Genomic DNA, 24,598 nt, shown 5'->3' on the forward strand with positions numbered 1-24,598 from the left:
TTATTTCTTTTTAGGAAATCCATCACCAGTAACAGGTTTAAATGCTATCTATGATTCTTCTTCAGAAGCATTCTAAAGCTCACATTGACTTATGGTACCATATAAGTGAATAATTTAAGTTACGTTTTAAGTACATATTTTAAGTAGTGCAGCTGGGCTTGTCGGTACCTTTCGAATTAGTTAAAATAATTCTAAAGCCTTTTTTGTCTGGGGAACGTTAGGGTCTTCCTAGCATCGTGTACTTTCTTATTTATAATATGGAAATGAGGGGTTGGTCTTGTATGTCATGATGTCTAATAAAATAATAGAAACGTATTTATGGTGGTATTTATTTATTAACCAATGTGTTATATGCATATATATTTTTCTGTCGAAGCTTTCGTAAATCGGGAATTCACCTAACCGGACTCACAGCACCCGGATTCACCCTCAAATCATCGAGCCCGCTGTAAACATTGTGAAGATTGTAAAATCAAATACTTTGTGATCTGCTGTGATAAGTGCCTTAAAAATGCTCTAAGTGAAGGTCGTGACTTTCTTGAATTTCTGGCTAGATTTTTGTTTATATCTTCTAATGGTCTCAAACAATAATTTAATACCTATTTTATGTTAAAAAAAAACGTAATATGTACTACATAAAAAATTGTTTGGCATAAGCGAACATATACAAAAAATGCAGTGTATGTATTTAATAACACGAAATAAAAATGTCCTTACCGAACACGGAAGAAAATCGATTATAAAAAGTACTTTATGTATATCACAAGTTAATTAGAATATCACTTTATTATGCAGTTGCCAGCTATGCTGTTGAATGTGTTAAAAACACATGATTAATCAGAGCGTAATATCGCCACTGGTGACTTTATTCAGTGAACTATAAATTATTGAAGCTTTACTAAAACAACCCCAAATAAAATTGCTTTATTGATGATAAACTATTTTCCAAATTTGCTTCAGAAGTGAAGTATTTGCGCTGTGTATTTCTTACCGCAACTCAACGAGTGCTTGTCAGTATGAGCAGCGACAGTACTTCACGGCAGTGAATAATGAAAATCCTAAATTTTTAATTTATGACCAAAACGGTTTATAAGTTACTTCCATTCTTACGAATATAATGGAAAGTGAGGCGAAATATTGCATGTACAAATTTTTTATAAAACATTCTTACATCGTGATAAAATAACTCCACCGCTTTGAGCTTTCGTACTCCTAAAACATAAATTCTCACCAAATTCTGTGTATTATTGCTGCTATCACAGTTAATTCGTGTATTGTTACTTCTAGAACTAGCAAAAAATGAGTTTCCACAGTAACAAAACCGGAAGGAATAAACAAATTCGAGAATGTAGGTTATAATGAACTAAATGGTCAACTCTTCTAACAATTTTTTCGATAAAGGCAAACTTTCTTGTGCGTGACTTTTTCCCCATCCATATCGTGTTCCATTAACGATATCAGGAACCAAAGGAAGTCAGAGATAGATAAATATTTTTCTTCAATACGAAAGATTCATTGCCTAATGTTGTTCAATTTCTTTGCAAAACATCCGTAGCTCTAATTGTTTGTTTTTATTGATTCAATGAGATTAGAATCCAACTACGCTGCGTTTTCTTTCTTGTGCCCATTGTTCTACAAATCTTTCATTAGTCCTTTGTTTCTTTAATTGCAGGAATCAAATAGGAATCCCGAACGTAAAGTTTACACTGACAACATGTAGAACAGGTTCATACAAGAGATTCTTATTTTATGTGTATTTTTCACAACAAAAGATTATATTTTAGAAGTTAAATACAATGGAGTGGGATTATGACAACACCGGTTGTCGAAAGCTGTAGAAGGCAAAACTGACCATTCCAGTTTTATTTATTTTAACCGCCAGGTGCAAAGATTTGGGACAACTTCAAAGAAACAGTGGCTTTGTACACTTTTCTGGTTGGGTTAACAGTTTCAAGGTCGGACAGATCTTTATTTTTAGAAAGATGAACTAGGAATTCAGTGATGCAAATCTTGACCAGATTAAGAGTAACTGGATTCGGTTGGTCTGTCGCCAAGAGGAAGCAAACCTCTCGAATGGTCTATAAATTTTTTTTCCAAGATAGTTTAAAATTCCAAGGAAGCTCTCTGTGAAAAGAAATTAATGATTGTAGAAAGACACAAAACACGCAATTTATTTACAAAAGAAAATGAATTGGAAAGAAGGCTTATATCTGAAAAACTGAAAATGTTATTGTTGTGGTGTATCTGCTATATTTTATGTTAAAGTAGAAGTCCAAAAGAAAAAAGAAAAAAAGACAGCCACACTGTTAATTTCTGCTGATGATGGTATTTTGATTTTTCAATTATTTATCGAGGTACCAAAAAGGTTCTCATCAGTAGAGTTCTAATTGATGTTGACTCTTTCAATTTGGAGTGTGAATCAGACGAAGAAGAGAAGAGTTGAAAGTCTGTCAGTAACACCTTTAAGTTAGTCGGTCGATGATGCAAATGGGTTACAAATGAAAAAGGAAAATAAGAAAAATACATGACTAAAAAAATGAAATTAAAAAACCCTCTAAATCTAAAAACAAAAACTTTCAGGTGCGATCTGGAGAATGATTTATAATTCACTTAGTAAAATTAAATATTAATTTATTCATGAAGTAATTTGTAATCTAAATGCATACATTATCCTGATTAATAATAAATGACTTATATTTTTACTTTACAAGTTCTGTTACCTTTAATGAATGGCAATCAGCGATCAATCACCGTTCATTTCAATCAAGAAATTAACGATCAAAAAAATCTGATGCCAATCCAAACGAGAATATTCTTCAATCCACGGTTCCTGGCTAAATTATATCTGATAAAGATCAAAGCTCCCCTGTTCGGCTTTTGTGCGAAAAGTGTCATTGGCAAAAGAAAACTTTCCGTTGGTTCAAAACTTAAATTTAATTCTTCTCCCGATCTCAAGAGTTTTAAGCACATAATCCAAAACTTCTACTTCAATGGGGAAAAATAATTTATATTTACTATTGGCAGCTCGAATTTACAGTCTGATAAATTTAATTTCAGTTGCTTATTAATGGCTATTGTTAAAATACGCGAGCTTTCTGAAATAATATCACCACAACAGACAAAGTTTTAATTGGATGTTGCATTATCCTTCGCAACTCAAATCACACAATACAACCTGGAAACATTTTAAAATAGAAAAGTGGAAATGTTGTTGCCGATCAAATTCACGCGTTTATTTCTCGTCGGTACATTTATTAAAAAGTTTTTTCGATCTGGAGGCGCTCGCTTTCACACTATATCCTTGCCAACAGCCGTTCCACAACAATTCCATCGATTTTCCCAGACAAGAAGTAGAGCAAGGTACTGTTGAGGCGGCGGAGCATAAATCAGCGTATGGAAACCCATCGGTTCTATTACTGCAGAACCCGCCCCCGGGCTGTAATTATTTTTTGAACACCTCTCCAACTATATGGATTTTACTGCTTATTTATTCAAGGGAAGTTTTCATTTGCAATTTCCATGCAAATGCTCTAATTGCAAATGCAAACATTTTAATTGTCGCCACATGGTCTTAACAACCGCTGACTCGACTCTCTCGACATCATCAACTAATTTTTGATTCACTCGCATTCAACCTATTACATTTGAAATCTGTTTAATACCGCGATTGAGCGTAAAATAAAAAAAGTAACATTTTTATCACGAACGTAAACTTTTATTGCACTTTTAGGTGGGTACGTGCGTTACGACGGCCGACTTATTTTCATAAGACAAAATGTAAAAGAAAAACGGCGTGACAAATGTGCCGAAGCGGAAAGACACCCTCTCGAAATACCCCTATAAAATATGACGTTAATTATTTGATTTTTAGGGGTACGTCATCCATGAAAATGTGGCCGTCATTAACAATGTCAACAAATTGGGAGCAATTACACGTCTTAATTACCCTAACAATTTGTTAAATTACACCATCTCGTAATTCTGGCAACTAGCGACTAATGGTTTCGAAAGGAGGTTTTCTTTTTGTTAATTTTCAACAATTTTCGTCCAATGGAAGGTAATATATCGCACATTTCTTTCGACGCTCCATTACGCTCGCTCGGAGAAGAGACTAAATTTAATTGAGAGTAATTTGTACAAAAGACACGGTTTTTCTGAATTGGAACTAACGCTAATCGACAATTCGACGAATTCAGAAATTTTATTCGACGAATTTAAAATCCGTCGCCGAATTAGAGGAGGAATCCGAAAATGATAAGACAATAAATCTAACGATTTCGCGCAATGCCTCGGGGTTTCCAAAGTATTTCGAGAATCCTATTAAATTGAAGAACTAACTTTTAAGAACTCAACCTCTTGAAAAATGCTCTAGAATCTTAAAATTTCCTCGTAAAATATTCCAGTGGCATTAGCGTTTTCAGGTCCGGAAGAAAGAATATTAGAACACGTGATATCGTTTTATATGAAAAGAAATACATTCTCGCCAATTTAAGTGAAAGTATCAAGACGTAAAAAGTGAATTTTTGAAAAGAACGTCGATATCGAACTGTATTAAACCATATCCATATCTATAAAAACCGGAATAAATCTCTCTGGCTTCATTCTGAGAAACCTCTTGAATACTTAATACCGCCCTAAAAAGCATAACCAAGATCGTAAAGGGGTTGGTAGGAGATGGTATCTTATTTCTTCGCCAATCAGTGGAAAAGTACACAGTTTTGGACAATTATCGCGGCGTAAGCGAACGGAAATTGGAAAGAAAAAGTATATAAGATTACTTTAACGGAAAAGTTACTCTATAATAAGAAAAGTTTAATTCGATCGCCGCCCTTAATCCTTTACTACACTGAACGAATTTACGTAGGTTACCAACACAATATCTAATAAAGTCGGTAAATTTTATCAGGGGGTGTACATTTGTATGCGCCCTTCCCTAATGAATATATTTAGGGCTCTAACAACGCCGCCGTGTTGTGTTGTGGTGGCACCCCTACACAGATTATTGCTCAAACCCCGACAATATCATTTCATACAGACAACAACCACTAATCATTAAATTAAATAATTTTAAAAGTCAACTGGATTTCGTGAAGTCATTTAGCAACTCTTAATAAAACGTCGACAAAGTTGAAAAATAAATAGTCGTCCATGTGAGGCCGTAAAATTTGGATATCAAGCATCGGTCATAAAGTCTTGATAAATTCGAGCTACAGCTAGTGTGAATATGACAAAAAACGTAATTTTCTAGTGGGATGGCTTCTTTTACGACCAGTTACCTCTGATGCGAGCGTTACAATTTTCCAGGTCCGTAATTAACCGTCACAATGTGATTCCGCTTTTCAACAATATTTCCCCAAACTCAATTATACGTTTGCAACGAAGCCTCAACACTGTCCCAGTTCGGACGATAAAATCCAATTTTGATTACTTAAAGGATTATTGGGCTAGAACAAAGAGAGAGTGCATTGGTCGCTTAAGCCCGGTGCGTGTCTAAGTCCCTTGTAAATGGAAATTCTCATTTTACAACACTACCTGATAAGTGGATAAATTGATATTTTGTAGTTTTCGGAGATTTATTTCCCATTTCGGAGATAATCCGCGAGATTATGGAGTAGAATCGGTGAAACGATTGCGATAAAAAAGGAGAAACTAGATATCGAGTAAAACTCTGTGTTCTTTGAGAATTAAGAGGATTCCAATTACTGCAAAAAGGACAAATGTTGGAGAAAACCCAAGTGGAACACAAAGGGCAAAGTGTCTCCTCCTTGATATATTCTTTTCGTGAAAAGGGGACACTTTGAATCCCAATTGGCTTGATATATTAATGATCTCGAAGAGTGAACGAGGAGAATGAAACGTAGAAAAAGGATCATAGAAGTCGAGTGAACATCAGATAGAAGAGAAAAGAAAAAGGAATCGCGGAAAAAGTTGTATAAGGAAGCAGGAACGTGTGAAATGGAAACGAATTTTATGTAAATTCCAAACAAAACGGGTTGCTAAAAATGGCCATCATCTCCATCGCTCGCAGTTTTAGCACATCGGAGATCAACGTGACCTAACCTTGGTGATGAGCGTTGAACCAAGAGAAAAAACACAGTCACCTGTTCAAACTCCAATTATTAATGAGGTTTGGCAGAGGCAAACGTTATTACCGACGAAACGTTCGAATTAATGTGGGGGTTGAGCAATAAAATTCAACCAACACACCGACATGAAATAAGTAAAGCGGAGTCAGCAATTGGAAAACCGGGGATATTTATTTCTTCTCATTCATTACCTACAGAACGTAATTTATCAAAACAAGACGAGAGGGACCAAGTTCAAAGCAGAAATTTCGCTCCGTGCTCAATTTTCCACCCATCAGTTTCGCCCCGAGCGTCAAAAGAAACAAAACGAGAATTTTTGCGTACGAGATCGGCAACGGGGGTCGTCGTCCGACGGGGTGGCTTACCTTGTGCATAGGGGTGCCCCAGAAATCGTTGAAAAATATATTGACGAGAGGCGAATGCGGTCGCAGATCTCTGTTGTCTTTGATCGCACTGATGTCGTCGAAGACGAAGCCACAGTAACAGCTGTTGTAGTAACACGCGATGCAGGTGAGCACCACCACGGCACCCAACGCCTGGTTCAGTGCCATTTCGCCCACTGGGTTAGTGGAGCATAAGAGTTTCTGATCGGCACTCCCGAGAAAAATGCTTTACAACCAACACGGGACGCTTCCCATCGGTGCAACCTGTTAATAATTCATGTGAGCATTTTGGGCGAAGAGCGCGGATAGCCCAGCGAGCTGGGCCTGCCCTCCCTTAGGTCGCGGGGGTGTGAGAGCAGAACAGCTGCGGCGAAGTCACTGCACGCCCGCCCGCGAACCCTGCTCGGACGACATCTTCAGCTTAAGTTTCGCTAACGAATCCGGTTAATTGTGCACGTAATTGTACTCTGTGCATTGCAGAGGGTGAAGGCACGTCCACACCCGACAGACCACACGACAGCACTGAACTGCAAGAACTGAACCGGTTTGGCGACTCTCCGGCTGCCATACTGCGTCGGTGCGTCACGTGACTGGTGTGTTGGTGGCCTATGCTCAGGCGCAGGCCGGATGGCCCCGTTGAAATTCAGTCCTCAATTCGGAAATAGACGGGGATAAACATTTTATATTACGCAGCAAACCAATTGACGTGAATTTTTACCCCCCAAGATAGAATTTCTCATCTTATATTTTAAAAGCTGCGTCGTCAATACAGAATGTATAAATTTTTTAGGGCGTATTTACAACAACCTGCCACAATAACGCGAGAGCTTTTACACACCGACTCAATCGTCACCCGGAGCTTTTCGCGTCTCTTCTTGCCTTTTCATAATTATTTCTTGCTATCTCCGAGCTTTCACAAGATTGTATTGATTTATCCAATATGTACCCAACACACCTTTAAAATACATTCGCTCTTCAACGAACCGAACGCAGCTTTCAAACAGTCAAGAAAATCAATCCATTATTTTTCGATTCCTACATACAATACTTCCAATAATGTATCTTGCTTAAATTAGAACTGGTGTCTAGACGTACTGAACAACAACGGAAATCCTTTATTGATTGAACACAAATATAAAACAAGTATATCAAGTTCTACCAAATTTCACAGAGCTTGTGTTAAATAAATACAACGAATAAAACCAAGAATATTCAATTGCTCTGGAAATCTCAAAGCGGCAGCTTTAAACAAACCTTTCAACATATTGAAATGTATTTTACAGCTTTAACGTCTGAATAAAAATCGACGCAAGTAAAAGAAATTTGTTAGGCGGCGCACGCAAACAATTTTTGCTTACACTTAATCATGATTCTTTTAATCATAATAACTCATTTGTGTTATCATATAGTTGTGTACACACCCGTCGAAAGAAATCATATCACGCAATACATGGAACAAATGATGTAGCACCACAAAGTTGTATAATGCGTAGATATCTATTTAGGTTCTGGTAAATTTCCAGGAAATACGCTCCATTTATTACTATGAAGTTAAATAATTGGAACAAATTAATTTCAACATTCGAAAATTCTAATGGTTTTGAACAAATCGTTAACATTTAAGAATCTTTATGTTTAAGTTTTCGGTTCAAATTTGGAAACTTATTTCCTGGAGTTATTTACGATAGATCAATGCACACCCTGGTCAGGGTGTGATATAACATTAAAAAAAGTAATCGGATGCTGGAGAGGATGGCTCTGATCAGATATAACTGGAGTAACTACTGGTACAATTCAGCTGCTAAGGGAATCTTCTGCGGAACGAATAAATTTTGCGAAATTCAAATTTCAATGGGCTCTCATATTTCGCTGATTTGACCACAGCAAATTTTTTTCTTTATAATTAATTGAAGGACCAGGTGGATATTAATCATATCGGGATGATCCGGAAGAAATTCAAGCACTGAAGCCATATTATGGAGAATGCCGTAAAAACGATCTGCGCTGGTGAAGCAGAAAATGGGAGTCATTTATGAGATATCATTTTCCATTCATAATTAATCTATTTCCTGTATTTTAGTATCGGGTGTTCATATATATCCTCAAAGTAGGCGTTGAAGAGTCGATTGTGAACGCACCACGGATTACAGATCAAGGTTCAAATCTAACCTCACTTTTGCGTTGTTTGTGTTTTTACGCTGCAGACCAAGGAGGTTCTGCAGACTGACGAGAGGTGCGTTCACAATCGACTCTTCAACGCCAACTTTGAGAATAAATTTAAATGAACATCCGATATATACCTAATAAAAGTAGGTACATAATTAAGAAACAAAAAATGCTGTTTTTAAAGCGAATTATATGACAGTCTGCATAAGAGATTGTATTCCAAGTTTGTCCCTATGTAAATTATTCTCAAAAAATATTTGTACATTATGTACGTACATATATCAATTAAATTATGACTATTATAAAAAAATCGAATTTGTAAACATTTCTGAAGACAAAATTATACAGAGAATACACAAGTCTCTTGCAAGGTTTATTTAATGAAAAAAACGTTTCTTCTCCGACTTCTGGTAAGTATAATTGTGTTAATCTAGGCAATACCTATTGGGAAATGTAATCCAACCAACGACAAGAATAGTATAAAAATTGTCCCTCAAAAGCTCACTTTATTCTATTTAGAAAAATGGGTGCAATTTTTATATCAACAAAGACAACTTGTTGTCAGTTACGTTCTGATTTGTCACATTGAAATATGACTTTTATTGTAACAGAAAGAGATGCTTTCGTACAGCTAAAAATAGGTTGCGCGTCTATCTAAAAGTGTCTTTATACATAATAAATTGACACGGTTGCTGAACTTATTTTTAGATTTTACCTCTTTAATAATTCAGTACGAATACAACACAAATGTAAACATTCTGCTGTTACTGATTATAAAATATTTGTGTAATTGACGATAAACCTAATGTAATGATTTGTTAAAATGAATGTATTTAAATAAAACTAAGTGCTTGTCATTTGAAGTGTCACCTATTGTGACAATAATTATCATTTGGATTGTCCATCAAGATTATAAACTATGCTGGAAGGATTATGACATACATCCCTCGCCGCCTCCACTCTCTTAAATGTCTCATAAATGTTTTATACGACTTGGTGCAGTCCATGGAAAATGTGGGTATAAAATGTTGTTTAACAATATTCAACAAAGCTTCCAAAAATATCGTACAAAAAAACTTGACGTGTTATATTAAAAATGTTTGAATTAAATGGAAACACGAAAGTTATAAATTCGTGCGTTGTTATCCTTCATCATGCATGTTCTCCTAAATGATTGTTTTTACCGTAATTTGACACAAAAAGTTGTTTATTACCATCATAACTTTCAATTTTCAAATGTATTCGATCTAACATCTTTTAATTAATTTGTCTTTTTGTAAATAGTTATTATTTTACAAATTCTACTCAATTGCCTCAACTGTAATAACAAGTTTCTGCATCAAAACATTTTTGTTATTTATATCAAGTCGGTCGACTTTTATTGGTTTACTTAACGTTTCCAATTTTTACGGATTACTATCCGAACGGAAGAAATAAAGGAGAAAACTAAATATATTAAGTATAAATAAAATCTAAAACACTCCAGTTCTAGAAGCTGTGTAAACATTCGTAAATACAAGTTCACAACAAACTAACAATACTTGCGCCATTCGTATAACGTTTTTGTTAGGAACATCTATTGATTGAAACTCACTGAAACATTTATTTCCAAGATAAGTACTTAAAAGTTTTAATATTTTAGTTTAAATTTCTGCTTATAACTTGATATTTCATACCCAATATCACAGGTTTTACTTCTTATTTCTTTTCCCATTTTAATCACTTCGTTATTTTTTTTTTTAATATTCATTAATTTCAATTGTAGAATTTAACGTGTCCTTGCTTAATTTACATGAAATATTAACAACCCACAATTCCAATTTAGAAGGTGCTCTACTTGTACCTTGTAATTATAAGAACTTTATTCCATTAACAATACAGTAGATTTTTTTTCTAAAAGCTATCTTAACTGATCGATATTTTGATTTGACCAGTAATGAAAGTGAAAATTATTTATTAACTTTGTTGACTACAGGAGATCCATTAGTATTCCACTAAATTATTTGATGTTCTAATAACTTTTTATTAATAAATAAATGGACAAGTTTAAAAATACACCGACAACTCTACTCTAGTTGGGCATTGACAAAAAGTGTAATTGAGTGGTCGTTCCTCAAGATAATGATACCTTCCTATTAACAGCTTACCAGTATCATTAATTTTATTTTTTTATTATTGAAATTAAACGTAAACTAACGTTATCGAAAATGATTTATTCTGAATTATGGAAGAACGTCGAAAATATCGTAAATATTTGAAATTTAAAGCGTCAACAATGTCAGAACATGGAACCTTTTACACAGACAGCAATCCATGAAATTTTAAATGGACAGGCTCACAACTGATAGATGGGTAACAATATATTGAACAATGTACAAATGGAATTAGTATATAAATAATAATATTATAGAAAAATATTTATAAATAATAGTAAACACCATCCTAAATCTGCTATTGAAAGATTTAATTTACCACGCGAAAACGGTGGTAGGGGTTTTTCAAATCTAGAAATACTGCTAAAAAATCAAATTGCTTCACTAAAAAATTATTTCCTCAATAGAGCTCGTGATAACACCTTTTTCAATGCTTTGGTTTCAGCCGATAAAGGCTACACACCTTTAAATTTAAGTGATAATATAATTTCAGACATTGTTAAGCCAAATATACCTGACACAATAGCAAATATAAAACAGAAGTCTTTACATGGGAGATACTTTAAAGAACTGGAACAACCAGAAGTTAATATTCAGGCATCTCATGCATGGCTTAAGAAATCAAATATTCACCCTGAGACGGAGGGTTTTATATTTGCAATACAAGATCGTGTTATAAATACAAGAAATTATAAAAAACACATATGCGGTTTACAATCGATAATTGATAAATGTAGGATTTGCGGAACTGAAGGGGAAACAATTGAACACATTATTTCTTCTTGCATCGTTTTGGCTCAAAGCGAATATAAAAAACGACACGATATATTCGCTAAAATTATACACATGAATTTAGCTGTTAAATTCAATTTATTAAAGAATACACAACCACATTATAGTTATACACCAGAAAGTTGTTTGGAAAATGACAGTTACAAGTTATATTTTGATAGAACAATTTTAACTGACATTCATATTAAGCATAACAGACCAGACATTATAATTTTAAATAAACAACAAAAGCAAGCATATCTTTTAGATATAGCTGTTCCAAATTCACATAATATAACACAGACATATAACACAAAAATTAATAAATATTTAGAGCTGTCCGTTGCTATGAGAAATCTTTGGTGTTTAGAAAAAATTTCGATTTTACCACTTGTAATTTCAGCAACGGGAATAGTACCGCAATCTCTTTTTAAAAATTTAAAAATTCTGGATTTAGATAACACATTGGTAGTTGAAATTCAAAAAGGTATATTATTATACTCATGTCACATCGTGAGGAAGTTTCTTAACATTGACACAGAATATAATACACAACAAAGTCAAAATGTGGAGGCAAGACGCCGGTAATTATGTTGATAAGCAATGCACTATTACTTGATAGTAATATCCGTAATAGTGTATGTACTCCGGCAAAATTGCCGTGCCGCCGGGTGGAGGTGGGATAGTATATTATGTTATTAGGAACAAAAATAAAGAATAAAACCATTTTTGCTTCGAATAACATATACAATTTTTTCTTCAAACGTTCATAACAAATTATTTAAGAAATGTATTAAGAATTTAAGAAACCAGGAATTATTTTATGGTAGAAGATTGGAAAATAACTAGTATAAACAACGCTGTGAACAAAATCCGATTTTTTTTAATAACTATTCATCTGTCAACCAGTTTTAATTTGGAGACATTTTGTAAGTATGTATGTTTTGCAGTTATGTACAAGTTTCTTGATTAAATCTTATTTATTCACTTCAGCTTTCAATGTGTCAGATTCAGAAACGAATTTGTTAAAATTTGTGTTAGGAATTTCAAATGATTTAGCTAATTTACTTTATCTGCCGCTCGTCAGCGGAGATACGTAATAACTTTATCTGCCGCTCGTCAGCTCCTCAGATGCCATAGCAATGAAGTGACACTTTAGCGCTACCAATCCAGCAGTATAATGTCATATTTTACTGACGTCTGAAGAAAAACTTATATATTTGCTTAGTCAAATTAAACATTTGTAGAGCAATGAGAAGATTGCCGATGCTTGTTAAATATTTACAAAAGTCTTTTTTAAGATTCAGACTTTAGATGTTCTTTAAAAATAAAAAAAATTGTGGAATTCTGGTTTTTAGTCAGTTATTTTTCGAGAGGATTTATTTCCCTTGCTATTCAACGTGGAAACGCTGCAAGCATTCGGGGTACTTTTCCAGATTCCGCATTATTATCGGAAATTTTTGTATTGTAAACCAAAAATGTTATGTACTTAAGTTGATTAATTATAATTTTCTTTTAGAACAAATTATTAAAATTTTTCATCAAGACGTAATTCTAGCAGGTCAGGTTTAAGCAAGCTTCTGGTTTGCATTAGCATAATTTTCACTTAATTTTTTAAGGAAGTTTTATGATGTGGACATTATAAATGATTTCCATTAAGGTGTTGCGTTTAGTTTATATTGGATATTTCCTCGTTTGAAAGGTGTGCGCGGCAAATTTATGATGAATAGGTGTTGGTTACTCGGCCGTGTGATGGGTCAATATATTTGTTGTGGGAGAAGTTACCTAGATAGAAAATCCTATTTGGTACGAGCTATAAAAATTGCGCAGAAATTGAGTAAATAAAAGTTAAAAGCATGTCGACTTTTCTTGGACTTGGCGTATTTGAACCCACACAAATTTTTAAGACGGTTATAAAGAGTAGCATGTGCTTTATTCTCATGTTGGAATAGCTCGTAAAGCCGAGCAACGTTCGGATTGCTGTTTTTCCGAACAAAAGTGCGGTTTATAATGTATTTTTCGGGTAAAATACAAAATATGAGATTAAATTTCGCTCATAGCAAGTCGAGTATGACAGACAGAAAAGAGGAACGTTGACGGGGCTTTTCCCACCGTTTCCCCACTCTGCATAATATGACGGATTATGAGCACATTTCTAAAAATCCCGACCTAAGCGATTCTTGCAGAATCCATTTTACATAAGTACACATAACACCGACCACTTCTTGCCTCTTGAGATCCACAGTAATGCTGAAATAAAACTTCTTCCGCATCTACGCTCTTATAGAACTTAACGACCTGAATTCTAGAGATATATATTCAATAAAGCCCCCAATTTTTCCACCCGAAATTATTCCTAATCCCCGAATCTCATCAGGACGGCGCGCCTCTAAAACACATCCCCGTTTTGCCGGCGAATTATTAACCCTAAATATTTAAGGAGCGAGCTTTTTTAACTTCTCTTCACAAATTACGGATTCGAAAAGATCTCCGGCCTATGCAAAAGAATCCACTTTCAGGCTTAAACCGGAATTTTTCACATCAATCTCTTCGCGACCCTTCTGGCTTTTAAGTGTCCCAACACTCTTCCGTTTCTACCTGACCTATGGAAGTCAAGTCTGGCCGTTCACAATCTCCAACTGGAAATTGGAAAATATCTCACGTCCACGTTCATCAAACCGACCTACTCCAAACTGACAGCAGATACACACGTACACAAATAAAATGAGATAAAGTATTCAGATACGTCGGAACTTCGGAAAACAACTCTCCGGAAAATATTTCCGATAAAAATTATTTCGCTACCTGGCAGTATCTAAGTTTAAGATTATGAATTGCAGCAGATCTGTTTTTTTATACTAATTTCTCGTAGGTAGCGAACTGCACTTTAAGAATTATAAAGATTCAAATGGGGTGTAATAATACCTAGTTACAGCATCAGAACCATTCAAATACAAATACGATGTACTCCTTAGTAGCATATTCCGGGAAGATAGAGCTTGACCTCATTCTGCACAACTTATTGTTTTGAACAATAATTTTCAACTGTTTGGGTGAGTGGGCAACAATTTTCAACAATTTCAACAACAATAAACAACATAAGAAGGAAGATTCTTATATTACCTACCTAGTTATGAAGGAAAAGAGTTGGGAGAAAAGTAATATGTACGAGTATATATTTTATTATATATTATGATTTCAAGTATTCATTCGAAGAAAAACGACGTCCCTTCAAGTGCTTTTTTCATCTAGGAGGGAGACAATAATCACTCGGTGCCAAATCTGGGCTGTAGGGTGGATGTTCCATCTCTACAAAACCGCATTCGGCGATTACTTCATGGACTTGGAGAGCTTTGTGAACTCTGCAATTGTCCTGAAGCAGCATAATCTTTTGATTACAAATTGTGGGGCCGTTTTTCAGTAAGATTCCTAGCATTTCCCAAAAGATCGTCGCCATGAACTTTCCTGATGAATTCTGCGTTCTTGCTTTTTGGCTGTGGAGATCTCTTGTATGGATTTTTTATTTTCGAAAAAAGTTCTTTGTCGTCAGCCAAAGTCCTGAAGTTTTCTTCGCAAATCTGTTGCCGACACAGCTTTGTTCGGCATTAAGCAATTTCGAAGCCCAATGCGGTGAGACCTTATTCGTTTCTAAATCTCCATGCAAAATTTTTAACACTGCAGCTTCCGATATTCCTATTTCATCGGCAATCATTGAAATTCTTATTCTTCGATCGGCTAAGACCAAAAGCTCAACTTTCTTGATGTTTTCATTGGTTCTTGCTTCAACAGGCCTTCCGCATCTTGGGCCATCCCATCTAAATTGTTTGCACCAAAATTTTATTGGAAAATATGACGGCGCATCTTCCCCATACACATTAATTTTGTTAGTTAAGGCTACACAAAAATAAGAAAACTTTTTGGATGTTAACCAAATTTGGTTAGTAAGCATCAAAATGTCACAGCAACAGCAAAAATTTACCACCATCACTTGTTTTCGTCATGGCTAGGTAGATAATAATAAAATCTCTCCTAGTACGCGAGGGTGTTACATCATGGTTCTCAATAATCTCAACACAGTCACCTAAGACAATTTGTTTAGAGTAGTGATGGTAAAGTGTTTTGTTTCTTTTATAAAAAAAATCTTTTTTTTTCTATTCTTACTCTATAATTTGTGACTCGTTTACGATGGAGAACCATGTCATGGAACAATGTTTTCATGCGTTTCATACTTTTCAGGGGTATAAAGCTACCTCTTCACAAGATTCTTTGTCAACTTGAAAATTTATGAACCAGTTGACCTTGAACTTTACTAACATTTCTTACAAAAATTTTTAATTACTCTTAAACGCAAAAAGCGGCACCAACTAAGTTTGAAAAATGTTGCTGTCAATGTAAATAACCATTCACTGTTTAATTTTGTTTTGTCAATCAAGTTTCCACATCTGGGACAAAAAATGATGAACCGCTCTCATATTTTAAGGCATATTTCTCGTTTAATTAGCTAAGTACTGCAACAGATGCAACGATAAATTTATAGAGAGAAATATTCTTAGAATGTTTCTTGTATAAACCTTTTCTAGTAAATCAATCCAATTGAGCATTTTGTGAAGAAGCTTGACAGAGGTCAACGATCTGATTGGCGACTGCACCGCGAACGATTTTTATACAGCACTTTTCACATAAAATAAAATATGTTGCAGTTATTGTGTTTATTTGAAAATTCAAGCAGAATGAATAGGAAAATTCTTATTTGATATTTTTGCATAATAGAATGTCTGCATGCTGCGATATGATGCAATAACCTATAACTGTTGTGGCTCTTCAAAGGATTAGTACTCCGTAGGGCTCTTTGGTTTCACTGAAGCACGCAAAGACTCTTGAACTGTGTAACGTTGCTTATATAACATCACGGTCACCTGTTGTTAACTATTCTGGTTTTCCATCAAATTCGCATCTAGTATTATTGTTTTCATGCCGCCGGCCGTTATCGACGGTTTTGCATGATTCAAAATCTGCCGGGATACTTTTTAAAATTGATTTAAATTTGTCGGAATGAAAAATTTTGTGGATTACACGTCCAGAAAATGTTTTGTGAGTGCTCGTGTTTCCGCCGCGGCTAGGCGTCTTGGCTACGCAATATCACTCACACTCGCAAAATATCATTTTCTGGACTAGTTATCCAAATAACTATTTCGTGCCTCCGGTCGGAATTTGGTAGTTTACAGATCTCGAAATCGTCCAGAAACACATGTATTGCCGGCCTAGTCCGGCTAAAACTAGGGATTTTGAGTTGTCATCGTTTTCGGTTGGCATGTGTTATTAGGATTCTGTCAGGCGTCAGTGTTATGCATGGCATAACTCGTGCATGGCTCGTTAAAAATGTTTTTCTATTCACAATAACGTACAAACCTCAAAGAAGCAATATTTAACTAAAATGTAATTAACGAAAATTACGTTTTGAGCGACTTCTTCACTATGATCTGGTGTATTCATTATACCAAATGTTTCAGGAAAATGTCAAAAAAAAACAAATTAATTAAATTTAATAAATGTCAGGAAACAAGAGCGATGTTGATTTTTAAATTTAAATGTTACAGTCTTGCCCGCACAAAAAAATTCCTAATGCCAATTATTAAAACAAGTGCATTAACTTTTATTTAACTAATATCTGCAGAAGTCGACACAAAAAATTTTGTGTATCACACGTCCAGAAACGGTTTTGCGAGTACTCGCATTGCAAGCCTCGGCTATGCGCCTCGGCCCGCAAATTTACTCGCACTCGCAAACGTGTCGTTTCTAGCCTAGTGAATAATTAAAAAATATTCTAAACGAAACACATTTTAGTTAAGTATTATTTTTTGGGTCATATTTAGGTAAAATCTTTTTTGTGTTTATTTGACAAAAATGTTATTGAAAAAATTTAGCCGAACCTGTTGATAATGTTTGTGGATGAAATAAATAGACGGTACACACAACCCATCTAAAATGTATATCAGCACTGTTTCCATTACTTTTGCGCCATAAATTCGATTTACACATTTCCATCCCCTAATAGCTTATCTTAATGTATTTTCTTATTTTGATATTACATTCATGCCAACACGTAGAATGAACGTGTTTAGGTTTACAAATAATGTAAATTAGGGAAGTTGTGAAGTTTAAGGTTGCCAAAAACCTTTTGAACTTTCGATTTCTGAACGGTGCGGCCTTTAGAATCCCAACAGAGGATCCTGAGCAACCTCTAATTTGCAAGGAATTAATCGCTCCTGTGCAGGATAATAAACAGGGTGTTTCTGTAACAATAAACCGAAGAAAACGATAAGACAATCGCTGATTCGTGGAGTGGTAATTCATCTGTCGATACCCATTGTATACAAGTTTCGGAAGTTTGCAACTTGTTTGGGATAAATAGGGGTGCAATTAAAGGAGGTAACACTTGTGCTTCTTGTTTGCCTCCAACTATAACAACCCTCATTATTTATGGCCATAATATAATTACTAACTTAAATTTATATCTTGATCATGCATGCTAAGCTTCATAACTTACAGGGGGCGGACGTAGGTATTCGGATGTTATCCTTCACCCCGTCGTATTGATATAAAAGCGGACCTACCCTGATCGTAATTAGACAAGTCCCCCCCGGAATTTTCCATTAAAAATAAACGAAACGAGATGTTCGGAGGGGGAACACATAAATTTATGAAATAATTTTGCCGGGGTGCTCCCTAAAAAAATACTACAGCCATAAAGCAAACTAAAGGAACGTTGTAGTACAATTGTATCAACTTTAATACGAGTATGGGGCCTGCAGTTGAAGGCATGGATATAAATGAGCACTCCTGCTCCACGACCCTGCTCTGTACAAGATATAAGCGATCTACCCTCGTGTGTCGCTGTAGATTATATTCGCTTCCAAACCCCTATAACCGCATGTAACAGCCAATATTTATGCGAATTTTGCGAGATACGCAATTCGCTCTACTTGTAATGTGATTTACGCTGTTAAATTTCAACTAATATGCTCCTCATTATTAAGTTAACAGTATAGATGCGTTTGTCACGAGGATATCTCCTGGTGCACGTAGTTAGTAAATAGATTGGAAACCACTACAGTTTATTACTTTTGTTACAGTAACATTATTCTCTGTGTCCTACTTTTAATAACACTTTATAACATTATACAAATCCATAATAAAAAACATTTAAATTATAACTAGATATAGATATTTATAAAGTAAGTGTAAACGCAAAAGTCGTGATTTGATAAAATGTTGTGTTCCGGTGAAAAATCACTGAGTAATTGAAGCAATATTTGTCATGAAAGTGTTTACTAGCCGAAATGAATACGTCTGTTTTATTTTTTGCGTTTACTATAAATTAGAAATTATTTCCTGTACGCTTCGGATTGTTCCTCTTCTTTCTCTAGGGCCGCCTTCAGGATCGTCGCCAGGACTACATTTATAACCTGCAACAAAAAACCGTATTAATATTTCCGTTTTTATTGTGCTTTTTTTATGTCGTCGAAGTGGAACATGTATTGAATAAAAGTGGGCAAGTTTAGGAAAGAATCAGAATTGGTGCAAATATTGTTTGGAACTTGTTGAGGACTTTATAGTAGTTGCCGGTGTTTAAGAGTTGGATTTATGACGAGGGTTCCTAGTTATTTTATGCCGGCATATGTCGAATATGGGAGAGATCACAAACTTGAAAAGTATTTTTTTCTAGGGAATTTTTCGCATTGGTAGACAGGCTGTCAACACTTCCCAAATTTAATTTAAAATATCCAAAGTTTTCGACTAAATCTTGGCGCTCCTTAAAATTTATTATTTATAATCAAGACGAAACAATGAATTTCTCATGATTAACTTTTCGCACTTTCGCCAACAACTTCAGCAAAAGATTTAAGTCACTAACATTCTTTTTAATTTCTGAGGTCTCTTCGATAATGAGATTACTTTCTAACAAGTCCACTGCGGTACACAAAAGTCATATTTCGTGGGTTCTTGCGCGATTATGAAATTGTGAAATGATCGAAATGCCATTAGTAATGTTTAATAATTGCCGAAACTTCCATAAATTGCAAAATTATAATGGTCGTGCTGCACCACAAATATTTTATTAATTTGAAATTTGACGCTTCATGAGTAAATAAAATCCTTTAGAGTTAATAACTGAATGATTATTTTATTAAAATAAAAGCGGACAGGATCACGTAAAATCACTTGAATAATCTGTTTAATTGTCCAGACTCACCGCTTTCAAAAAAAGAACATATTGATAAATGTTTTGATTGTGATTTTTCAAAAATAATAAAAAATAAAAAAACCAAATCGAATAACCTTGTAACAATTTCCCAGAAGCAAAAGCAAATATAATAAGAAAGAAAAAGGAGTAGTGGGACAAAGAATGTGAACAATTGAAGAAGGAAGCTGTAAAGGCTTTAAAAGAATGGAAGGTGACCAAAATTAACAAAAATAGCTTTCCAGAAAACGAAAATGATGGTGTTCAACAGGAGAAAGAGGAAGAATAAAGAGATTGGTTGGAACTGGGGAGGAGGGAAAATATAACAAATAAAAGAGTTCAAATACTTGGGTTACACATTCAACGAAAGATTACCTAATTAAAATAAAAGTAGACAGGATCGCTTAAAATGACTTGAATAAAGTTTCCATGTTCGTTTCCTGAGATACATAACCGGGAAAGTGGTATAACTAAATATGTAAACTTTCCCGGTTATACAGTGTGTCCCCGGATAGGTGAAACGACTCTTGTAAAAGATAAAAAAGTCTCGATTTAAATTTTTATTTTCTGGGGTTTAGCCCTGCTTGGTTAAGGACTAATTTCTAACATAATTTTAGCTTTGAAAAATCAAGTATGCCTTGGAAATTTCAAAAAAACCTATTTTTCTATAGAGTTAAGAGCTTTCTGTGTGACAAATACGACGAAAAGTTATTAAGAAAAGTTGTTTAGAATTAAGATCTAGGCCCCTATACCAAATTTAAAAATCATCAGCCAACTATGATTTTTCATTTTTTTTAATGAATATTTCACAAATCAAAGAATTTTATTTTTAATAGTTCTTTTATTATGAGTAAAAAAAATTCACACTTAGATTAATACTACAAGTTACTGGCTGAATACTAGTGAGTTATAAATAAATAAAAGTAAGTTAAAACCTTAGATTAAATTTAAAAAAAAATGAAAAATCATAGTTGGCCCATGATTTTGAAATTTTGTCTAGGGGCCTAGATGTTGATTCTAAACAACTTTTTTTAATAACTTTTTGTCGTATTTACCAAATAAAAGGCACTTTACACTACAGAAAAATAGGTTTTTTGAAAATTTCCAAGGCATACTTGACTTTTCAAAACTAAAATTATGTTAAAAATTAGTCTTGAACCAAGCAGGGCTGAACCCCAAAAAATGAAAATTCAAATAGAGAATTTTTTATCTTTTACAAGAGTCGTTTCAGCTATCTGGGAACACACTGTATACCTACCTAACTTGACATCTGCCTAAGATAACCTCAAAATTTACAATTAATTAATTTTTTCAAAGACGTTGTCCAAACGAACACGAAAAAGGCCTGTTTTACATCACTCGGCTGACGCCTCGTGCTTCATATACCTGAAAAGTAATCTGACAGCGCTACTCATATAAAAATAACTATTATTTGTCCAGACTCCGCTTTTAAAAAAATAACATATCTTAATAAATGCCTTATGTGATTTTTCAAAAACCACTTTTGATGTATCTACTTCAGTGAAACATAAATTATAGTGAAAAAATAGAAAACGGCGCCAAATCCAAGCGAACTTTTTTCAGAATAACCTTGTAACAATTTTGGAAAAGTGCTTTCTCTCCATGAATCCCATTATGTATATAACACTGTATATAAATATGTATGTCACAGTAAACGCTACGAGCTTTCTCGTTCTTGTGTCCTCTTTACCAATCAAGATTTTAGTGAATGTGTCTGAATAGATAAAATTAGGGATCTGTTAGGGCTGAAGATAAATTTGTGAAATTTATTCGATCGCACCTGTACATTTCCTACCTGGATATATTTACGGGAGCATTTGTTTGACGTAGGAGTGTTAAACCGTGCTTAAAGATATCAATGGTTCGTTTGCGTGCGAAAAACGTATCAAATCGCAACGACTTCTAGACTGGCGCTTCAGACCTCCACGACCGCGACTTCACCGGGAAATTCTGTCTTTAACAATTAATTCAACCCGTGGCACATAATAAACAATGCGTCTGAAATAACTCGATGAGTATTTCAACGGTCGTAAAGACTATTTCCTGGTGCTCCAATATTTGTGTGCAATAAAAGCTAACGGCAAGATTTCTGTATTAATTGCATAGTTAAGGCCTCCTTAATAAACACCTTGATAGCATATTTAATGGTGGAAGCGTGAAACTTAAATTTTAGAGCGAGGCTTTCAGTTTCCGATGGAATTAATTCGAACCCAGCGTACTAATCTCCATAAGGTTGGAGGTAAGACTCGGGGTTGGTGAACATGCAATACAATGCCAGTTTCCGGAATGTGTCGCTTCCGGTCTCGCCACGGAATTTTAATCCGGATCGGGACAAAGCTATAACGAGTGGACAATGATTCGCAGTGGAAATTTTCTGTTATTTTCGTGTCACTTTAGTGTTAAACAGGGCGAAAATTAATCGATGTGGTGTGCGACGTGAAACTGTATTTCACAATTTCGAGTAATCTAAGAGTGGCAAAATTCGATATGTTCGTCGCTCTATTTTATAGTATTCGGGGAGGAATTCAATTTTCAGGGGTTTGAGTAAATTTTCTGTAAATGGGCTCGAGTCAGCGTTTGTTGGAAATAAAATGCACTCTGTGTAACCACTTACACATAATGCCATCACCTTGACGTACTTCAACTACGGAATCAAGATATAATTCGGAGTTGTTGTCAAGTTTAGCTTGTACATAAAGGAGCTTTCGTCTCTAAATTAATACAAGTTTAGATAGCGGTCTAGAATTGCTTAATATTTCAGCTCGGCTAATTGAATTTTGCAAGACTATTAATAAGTTCGCGGATTTGAACGTTACACTCATTGGTTTCTGATTTAAGCTTGATTAAAACTGCGCCTTTGTTTTCGACTTGATTTACATCGAGTGTTAGACACTCGACTTGCGCTAACTACACATAAATCATCGTTATCTTGGATTTTTAATGCCCGGTTCCTTTGAATAAAATGTCTTTGTAGCATTTTTATTTAAAGCTAACACACGCAGTTTTATTACGTCGCTCCGTTGCAATTTTATTACGCTTGCATGTACCACTCCGCACGATTATTATTATTCAGGGCAAAGAAAAAACGTGATTTTATTGAAGATGCGAGGCCTAAACACACAATAGAACATTTTATCGTCATATTCGTATATTTAAAATATATCTATAGACTTGGCAGTTCTTTTGTATATATTTACAGATTCTTTACACGTGTTCGAACGTTTTCAGTTACAATTTTCTTTCTATACTTTCCAATCTGCCCTCATCTTTTCTATGCTTCCTTTTTCGCATCGTTCGATTCTCAAGCACTCACGTATCGTTTGCACAGCCGCGCTGGATTTAGTCGATTTTCGTTTAACAACAACCACAATTATCAGCCAGTTTAGTTTTTTGACAGACATGAATAATCCGGGACTGGTTGAGGGATAAAGCTTGCGCCTAACAATCACGAAAGCTCCAATAAAAAGTCAATTTCAGTTGACACGGCAATAGGAGCAGAAACCGCAAAGCTCGAGCTAGCTTTTCACTGGGAAAAACACGTCTAGTTCTACATATATCGTTGTCGCATTAGTCCGAGCCGTACCATTGATTTCAGTGCTTTAAAAATAAGTTCGGAGCTTTCGGAGAGCCTATATTTTTACATGGAAGCTGCTTTAACCGTCCGAATACGGTTCTCGGATGGGGTCTTTTAAACTACTTTGAATTGTAATATGGCTGGATGCATTCGCAAAAATGGAATCTGGAAAGCGCCATTTTCGCATAAGTTTCTACCATGATAAATTACTCGCGGCAACTTTACGAATTTGCAGCGTCTAATGTACGCTGGGCGAGGTAATTTCGAAATAAATAAGAAGAACGGGAACACGTCTGTAAATTGTCCAACTGTTTTATTGTGTCGTTGCGACAATTGCATCTGGTTTACATGTTCTTCCGTTGCAACAAAATTCGACTGAAAAATGCGATGTTTGTGTTGGAACAGTAATGAATTGAATTTTTTGCAAACAAATTGCGTTAACCGGTTAAAACGGAAAATTATCACCGAAATGGGCTATGAAATTGCGAATATATCATATAGAGGGAAATTCATTTTTCGTCCTTTGTCTTCGAGTTAATGTAATACTTGTGTTGTTTTCCATCGCCATCCTAAACGTTTCAATTTAAATATGTAAAATACTCATTAATATTCACATCACAAAATTCCCTTACGTTAAGCTAAAAAAAAAAAAAAATCGAGGGAATTAAAAATTGTAGCATCTGCAAAACCACGTTCTTGAATATTTCATTTTCTTAGAGTGGTGCCACTGCTTCGACTAAACAAAGGTACAGATGTAATCCAATTACTGTGCCTCGCGAATATTAAAGTTTCAGCTGAAATATATTATTTCAGTTAGTGGTCGCGACGTACCGAAGCAGTTTTGCGATTATTTATTTTAATTTTGTGTCGGCACGGCTTTGTATGATTAAAAAACCTTCAGAATATCCGAGCTTGAATTAATATATATTTTTTCCCAATTCCACCACCGAATGAATGAACAGCAGCAGCGTTTCTCTTTCGCGCTTTTCTCACTTCGTTAATGCTCTCGTTAGAATTATTCATCGCGAAATCGTCCCGGCTCCTGTCATCTATCAAATAAACTTGTATCGTTATGGAAAATTAATTTTTTAAATAGCCGAAAAACGGAAATTGAAGCGTTGATATAGCGACGAAGGCATCGGGTAGGACCGAAGCGGCACAAATTCAATTAAGCGAATTATTATTTATATTTTTACGTGAGA

At 34.9% G+C, this 24,598-nt stretch overlaps 2 protein-coding genes across 2 annotated transcripts in view; both read right to left on the reverse strand.

The window, feature by feature from the left end:
- Positions 1-7,010, reverse strand: part of LOC138132762 (protein O-mannosyl-transferase Tmtc3-like) — a 37,675-nt gene extending 30,665 nt beyond the window's left edge. The window contains exon 1 of the mRNA XM_069050380.1: positions 6,452-7,010. Coding sequence (XP_068906481.1) covers positions 6,452-6,637 — 186 coding nt within the window. The 5' untranslated portion in view covers positions 6,638-7,010. The remainder of the gene's footprint in view (positions 1-6,451) is intronic.
- An 11,647-nt stretch (positions 7,011-18,657) lies between these two features.
- The window catches only part of Tsp2A (tetraspanin 2A), a 64,103-nt gene continuing 58,162 nt past the window's right edge, over positions 18,658-24,598 (reverse strand). The window contains exon 5 of the mRNA XM_069050472.1: positions 18,658-19,025. Within this exon, the coding sequence (XP_068906573.1) occupies positions 18,945-19,025 (81 nt within the window). The 3' untranslated portion in view covers positions 18,658-18,944. The remainder of the gene's footprint in view (positions 19,026-24,598) is intronic.

This window comes from Tenebrio molitor, chromosome 6, assembly GCF_963966145.1.
Source record: "Tenebrio molitor chromosome 6, icTenMoli1.1, whole genome shotgun sequence".
Taxonomy (NCBI): Eukaryota; Metazoa; Arthropoda; class Insecta; order Coleoptera; family Tenebrionidae; genus Tenebrio; species Tenebrio molitor.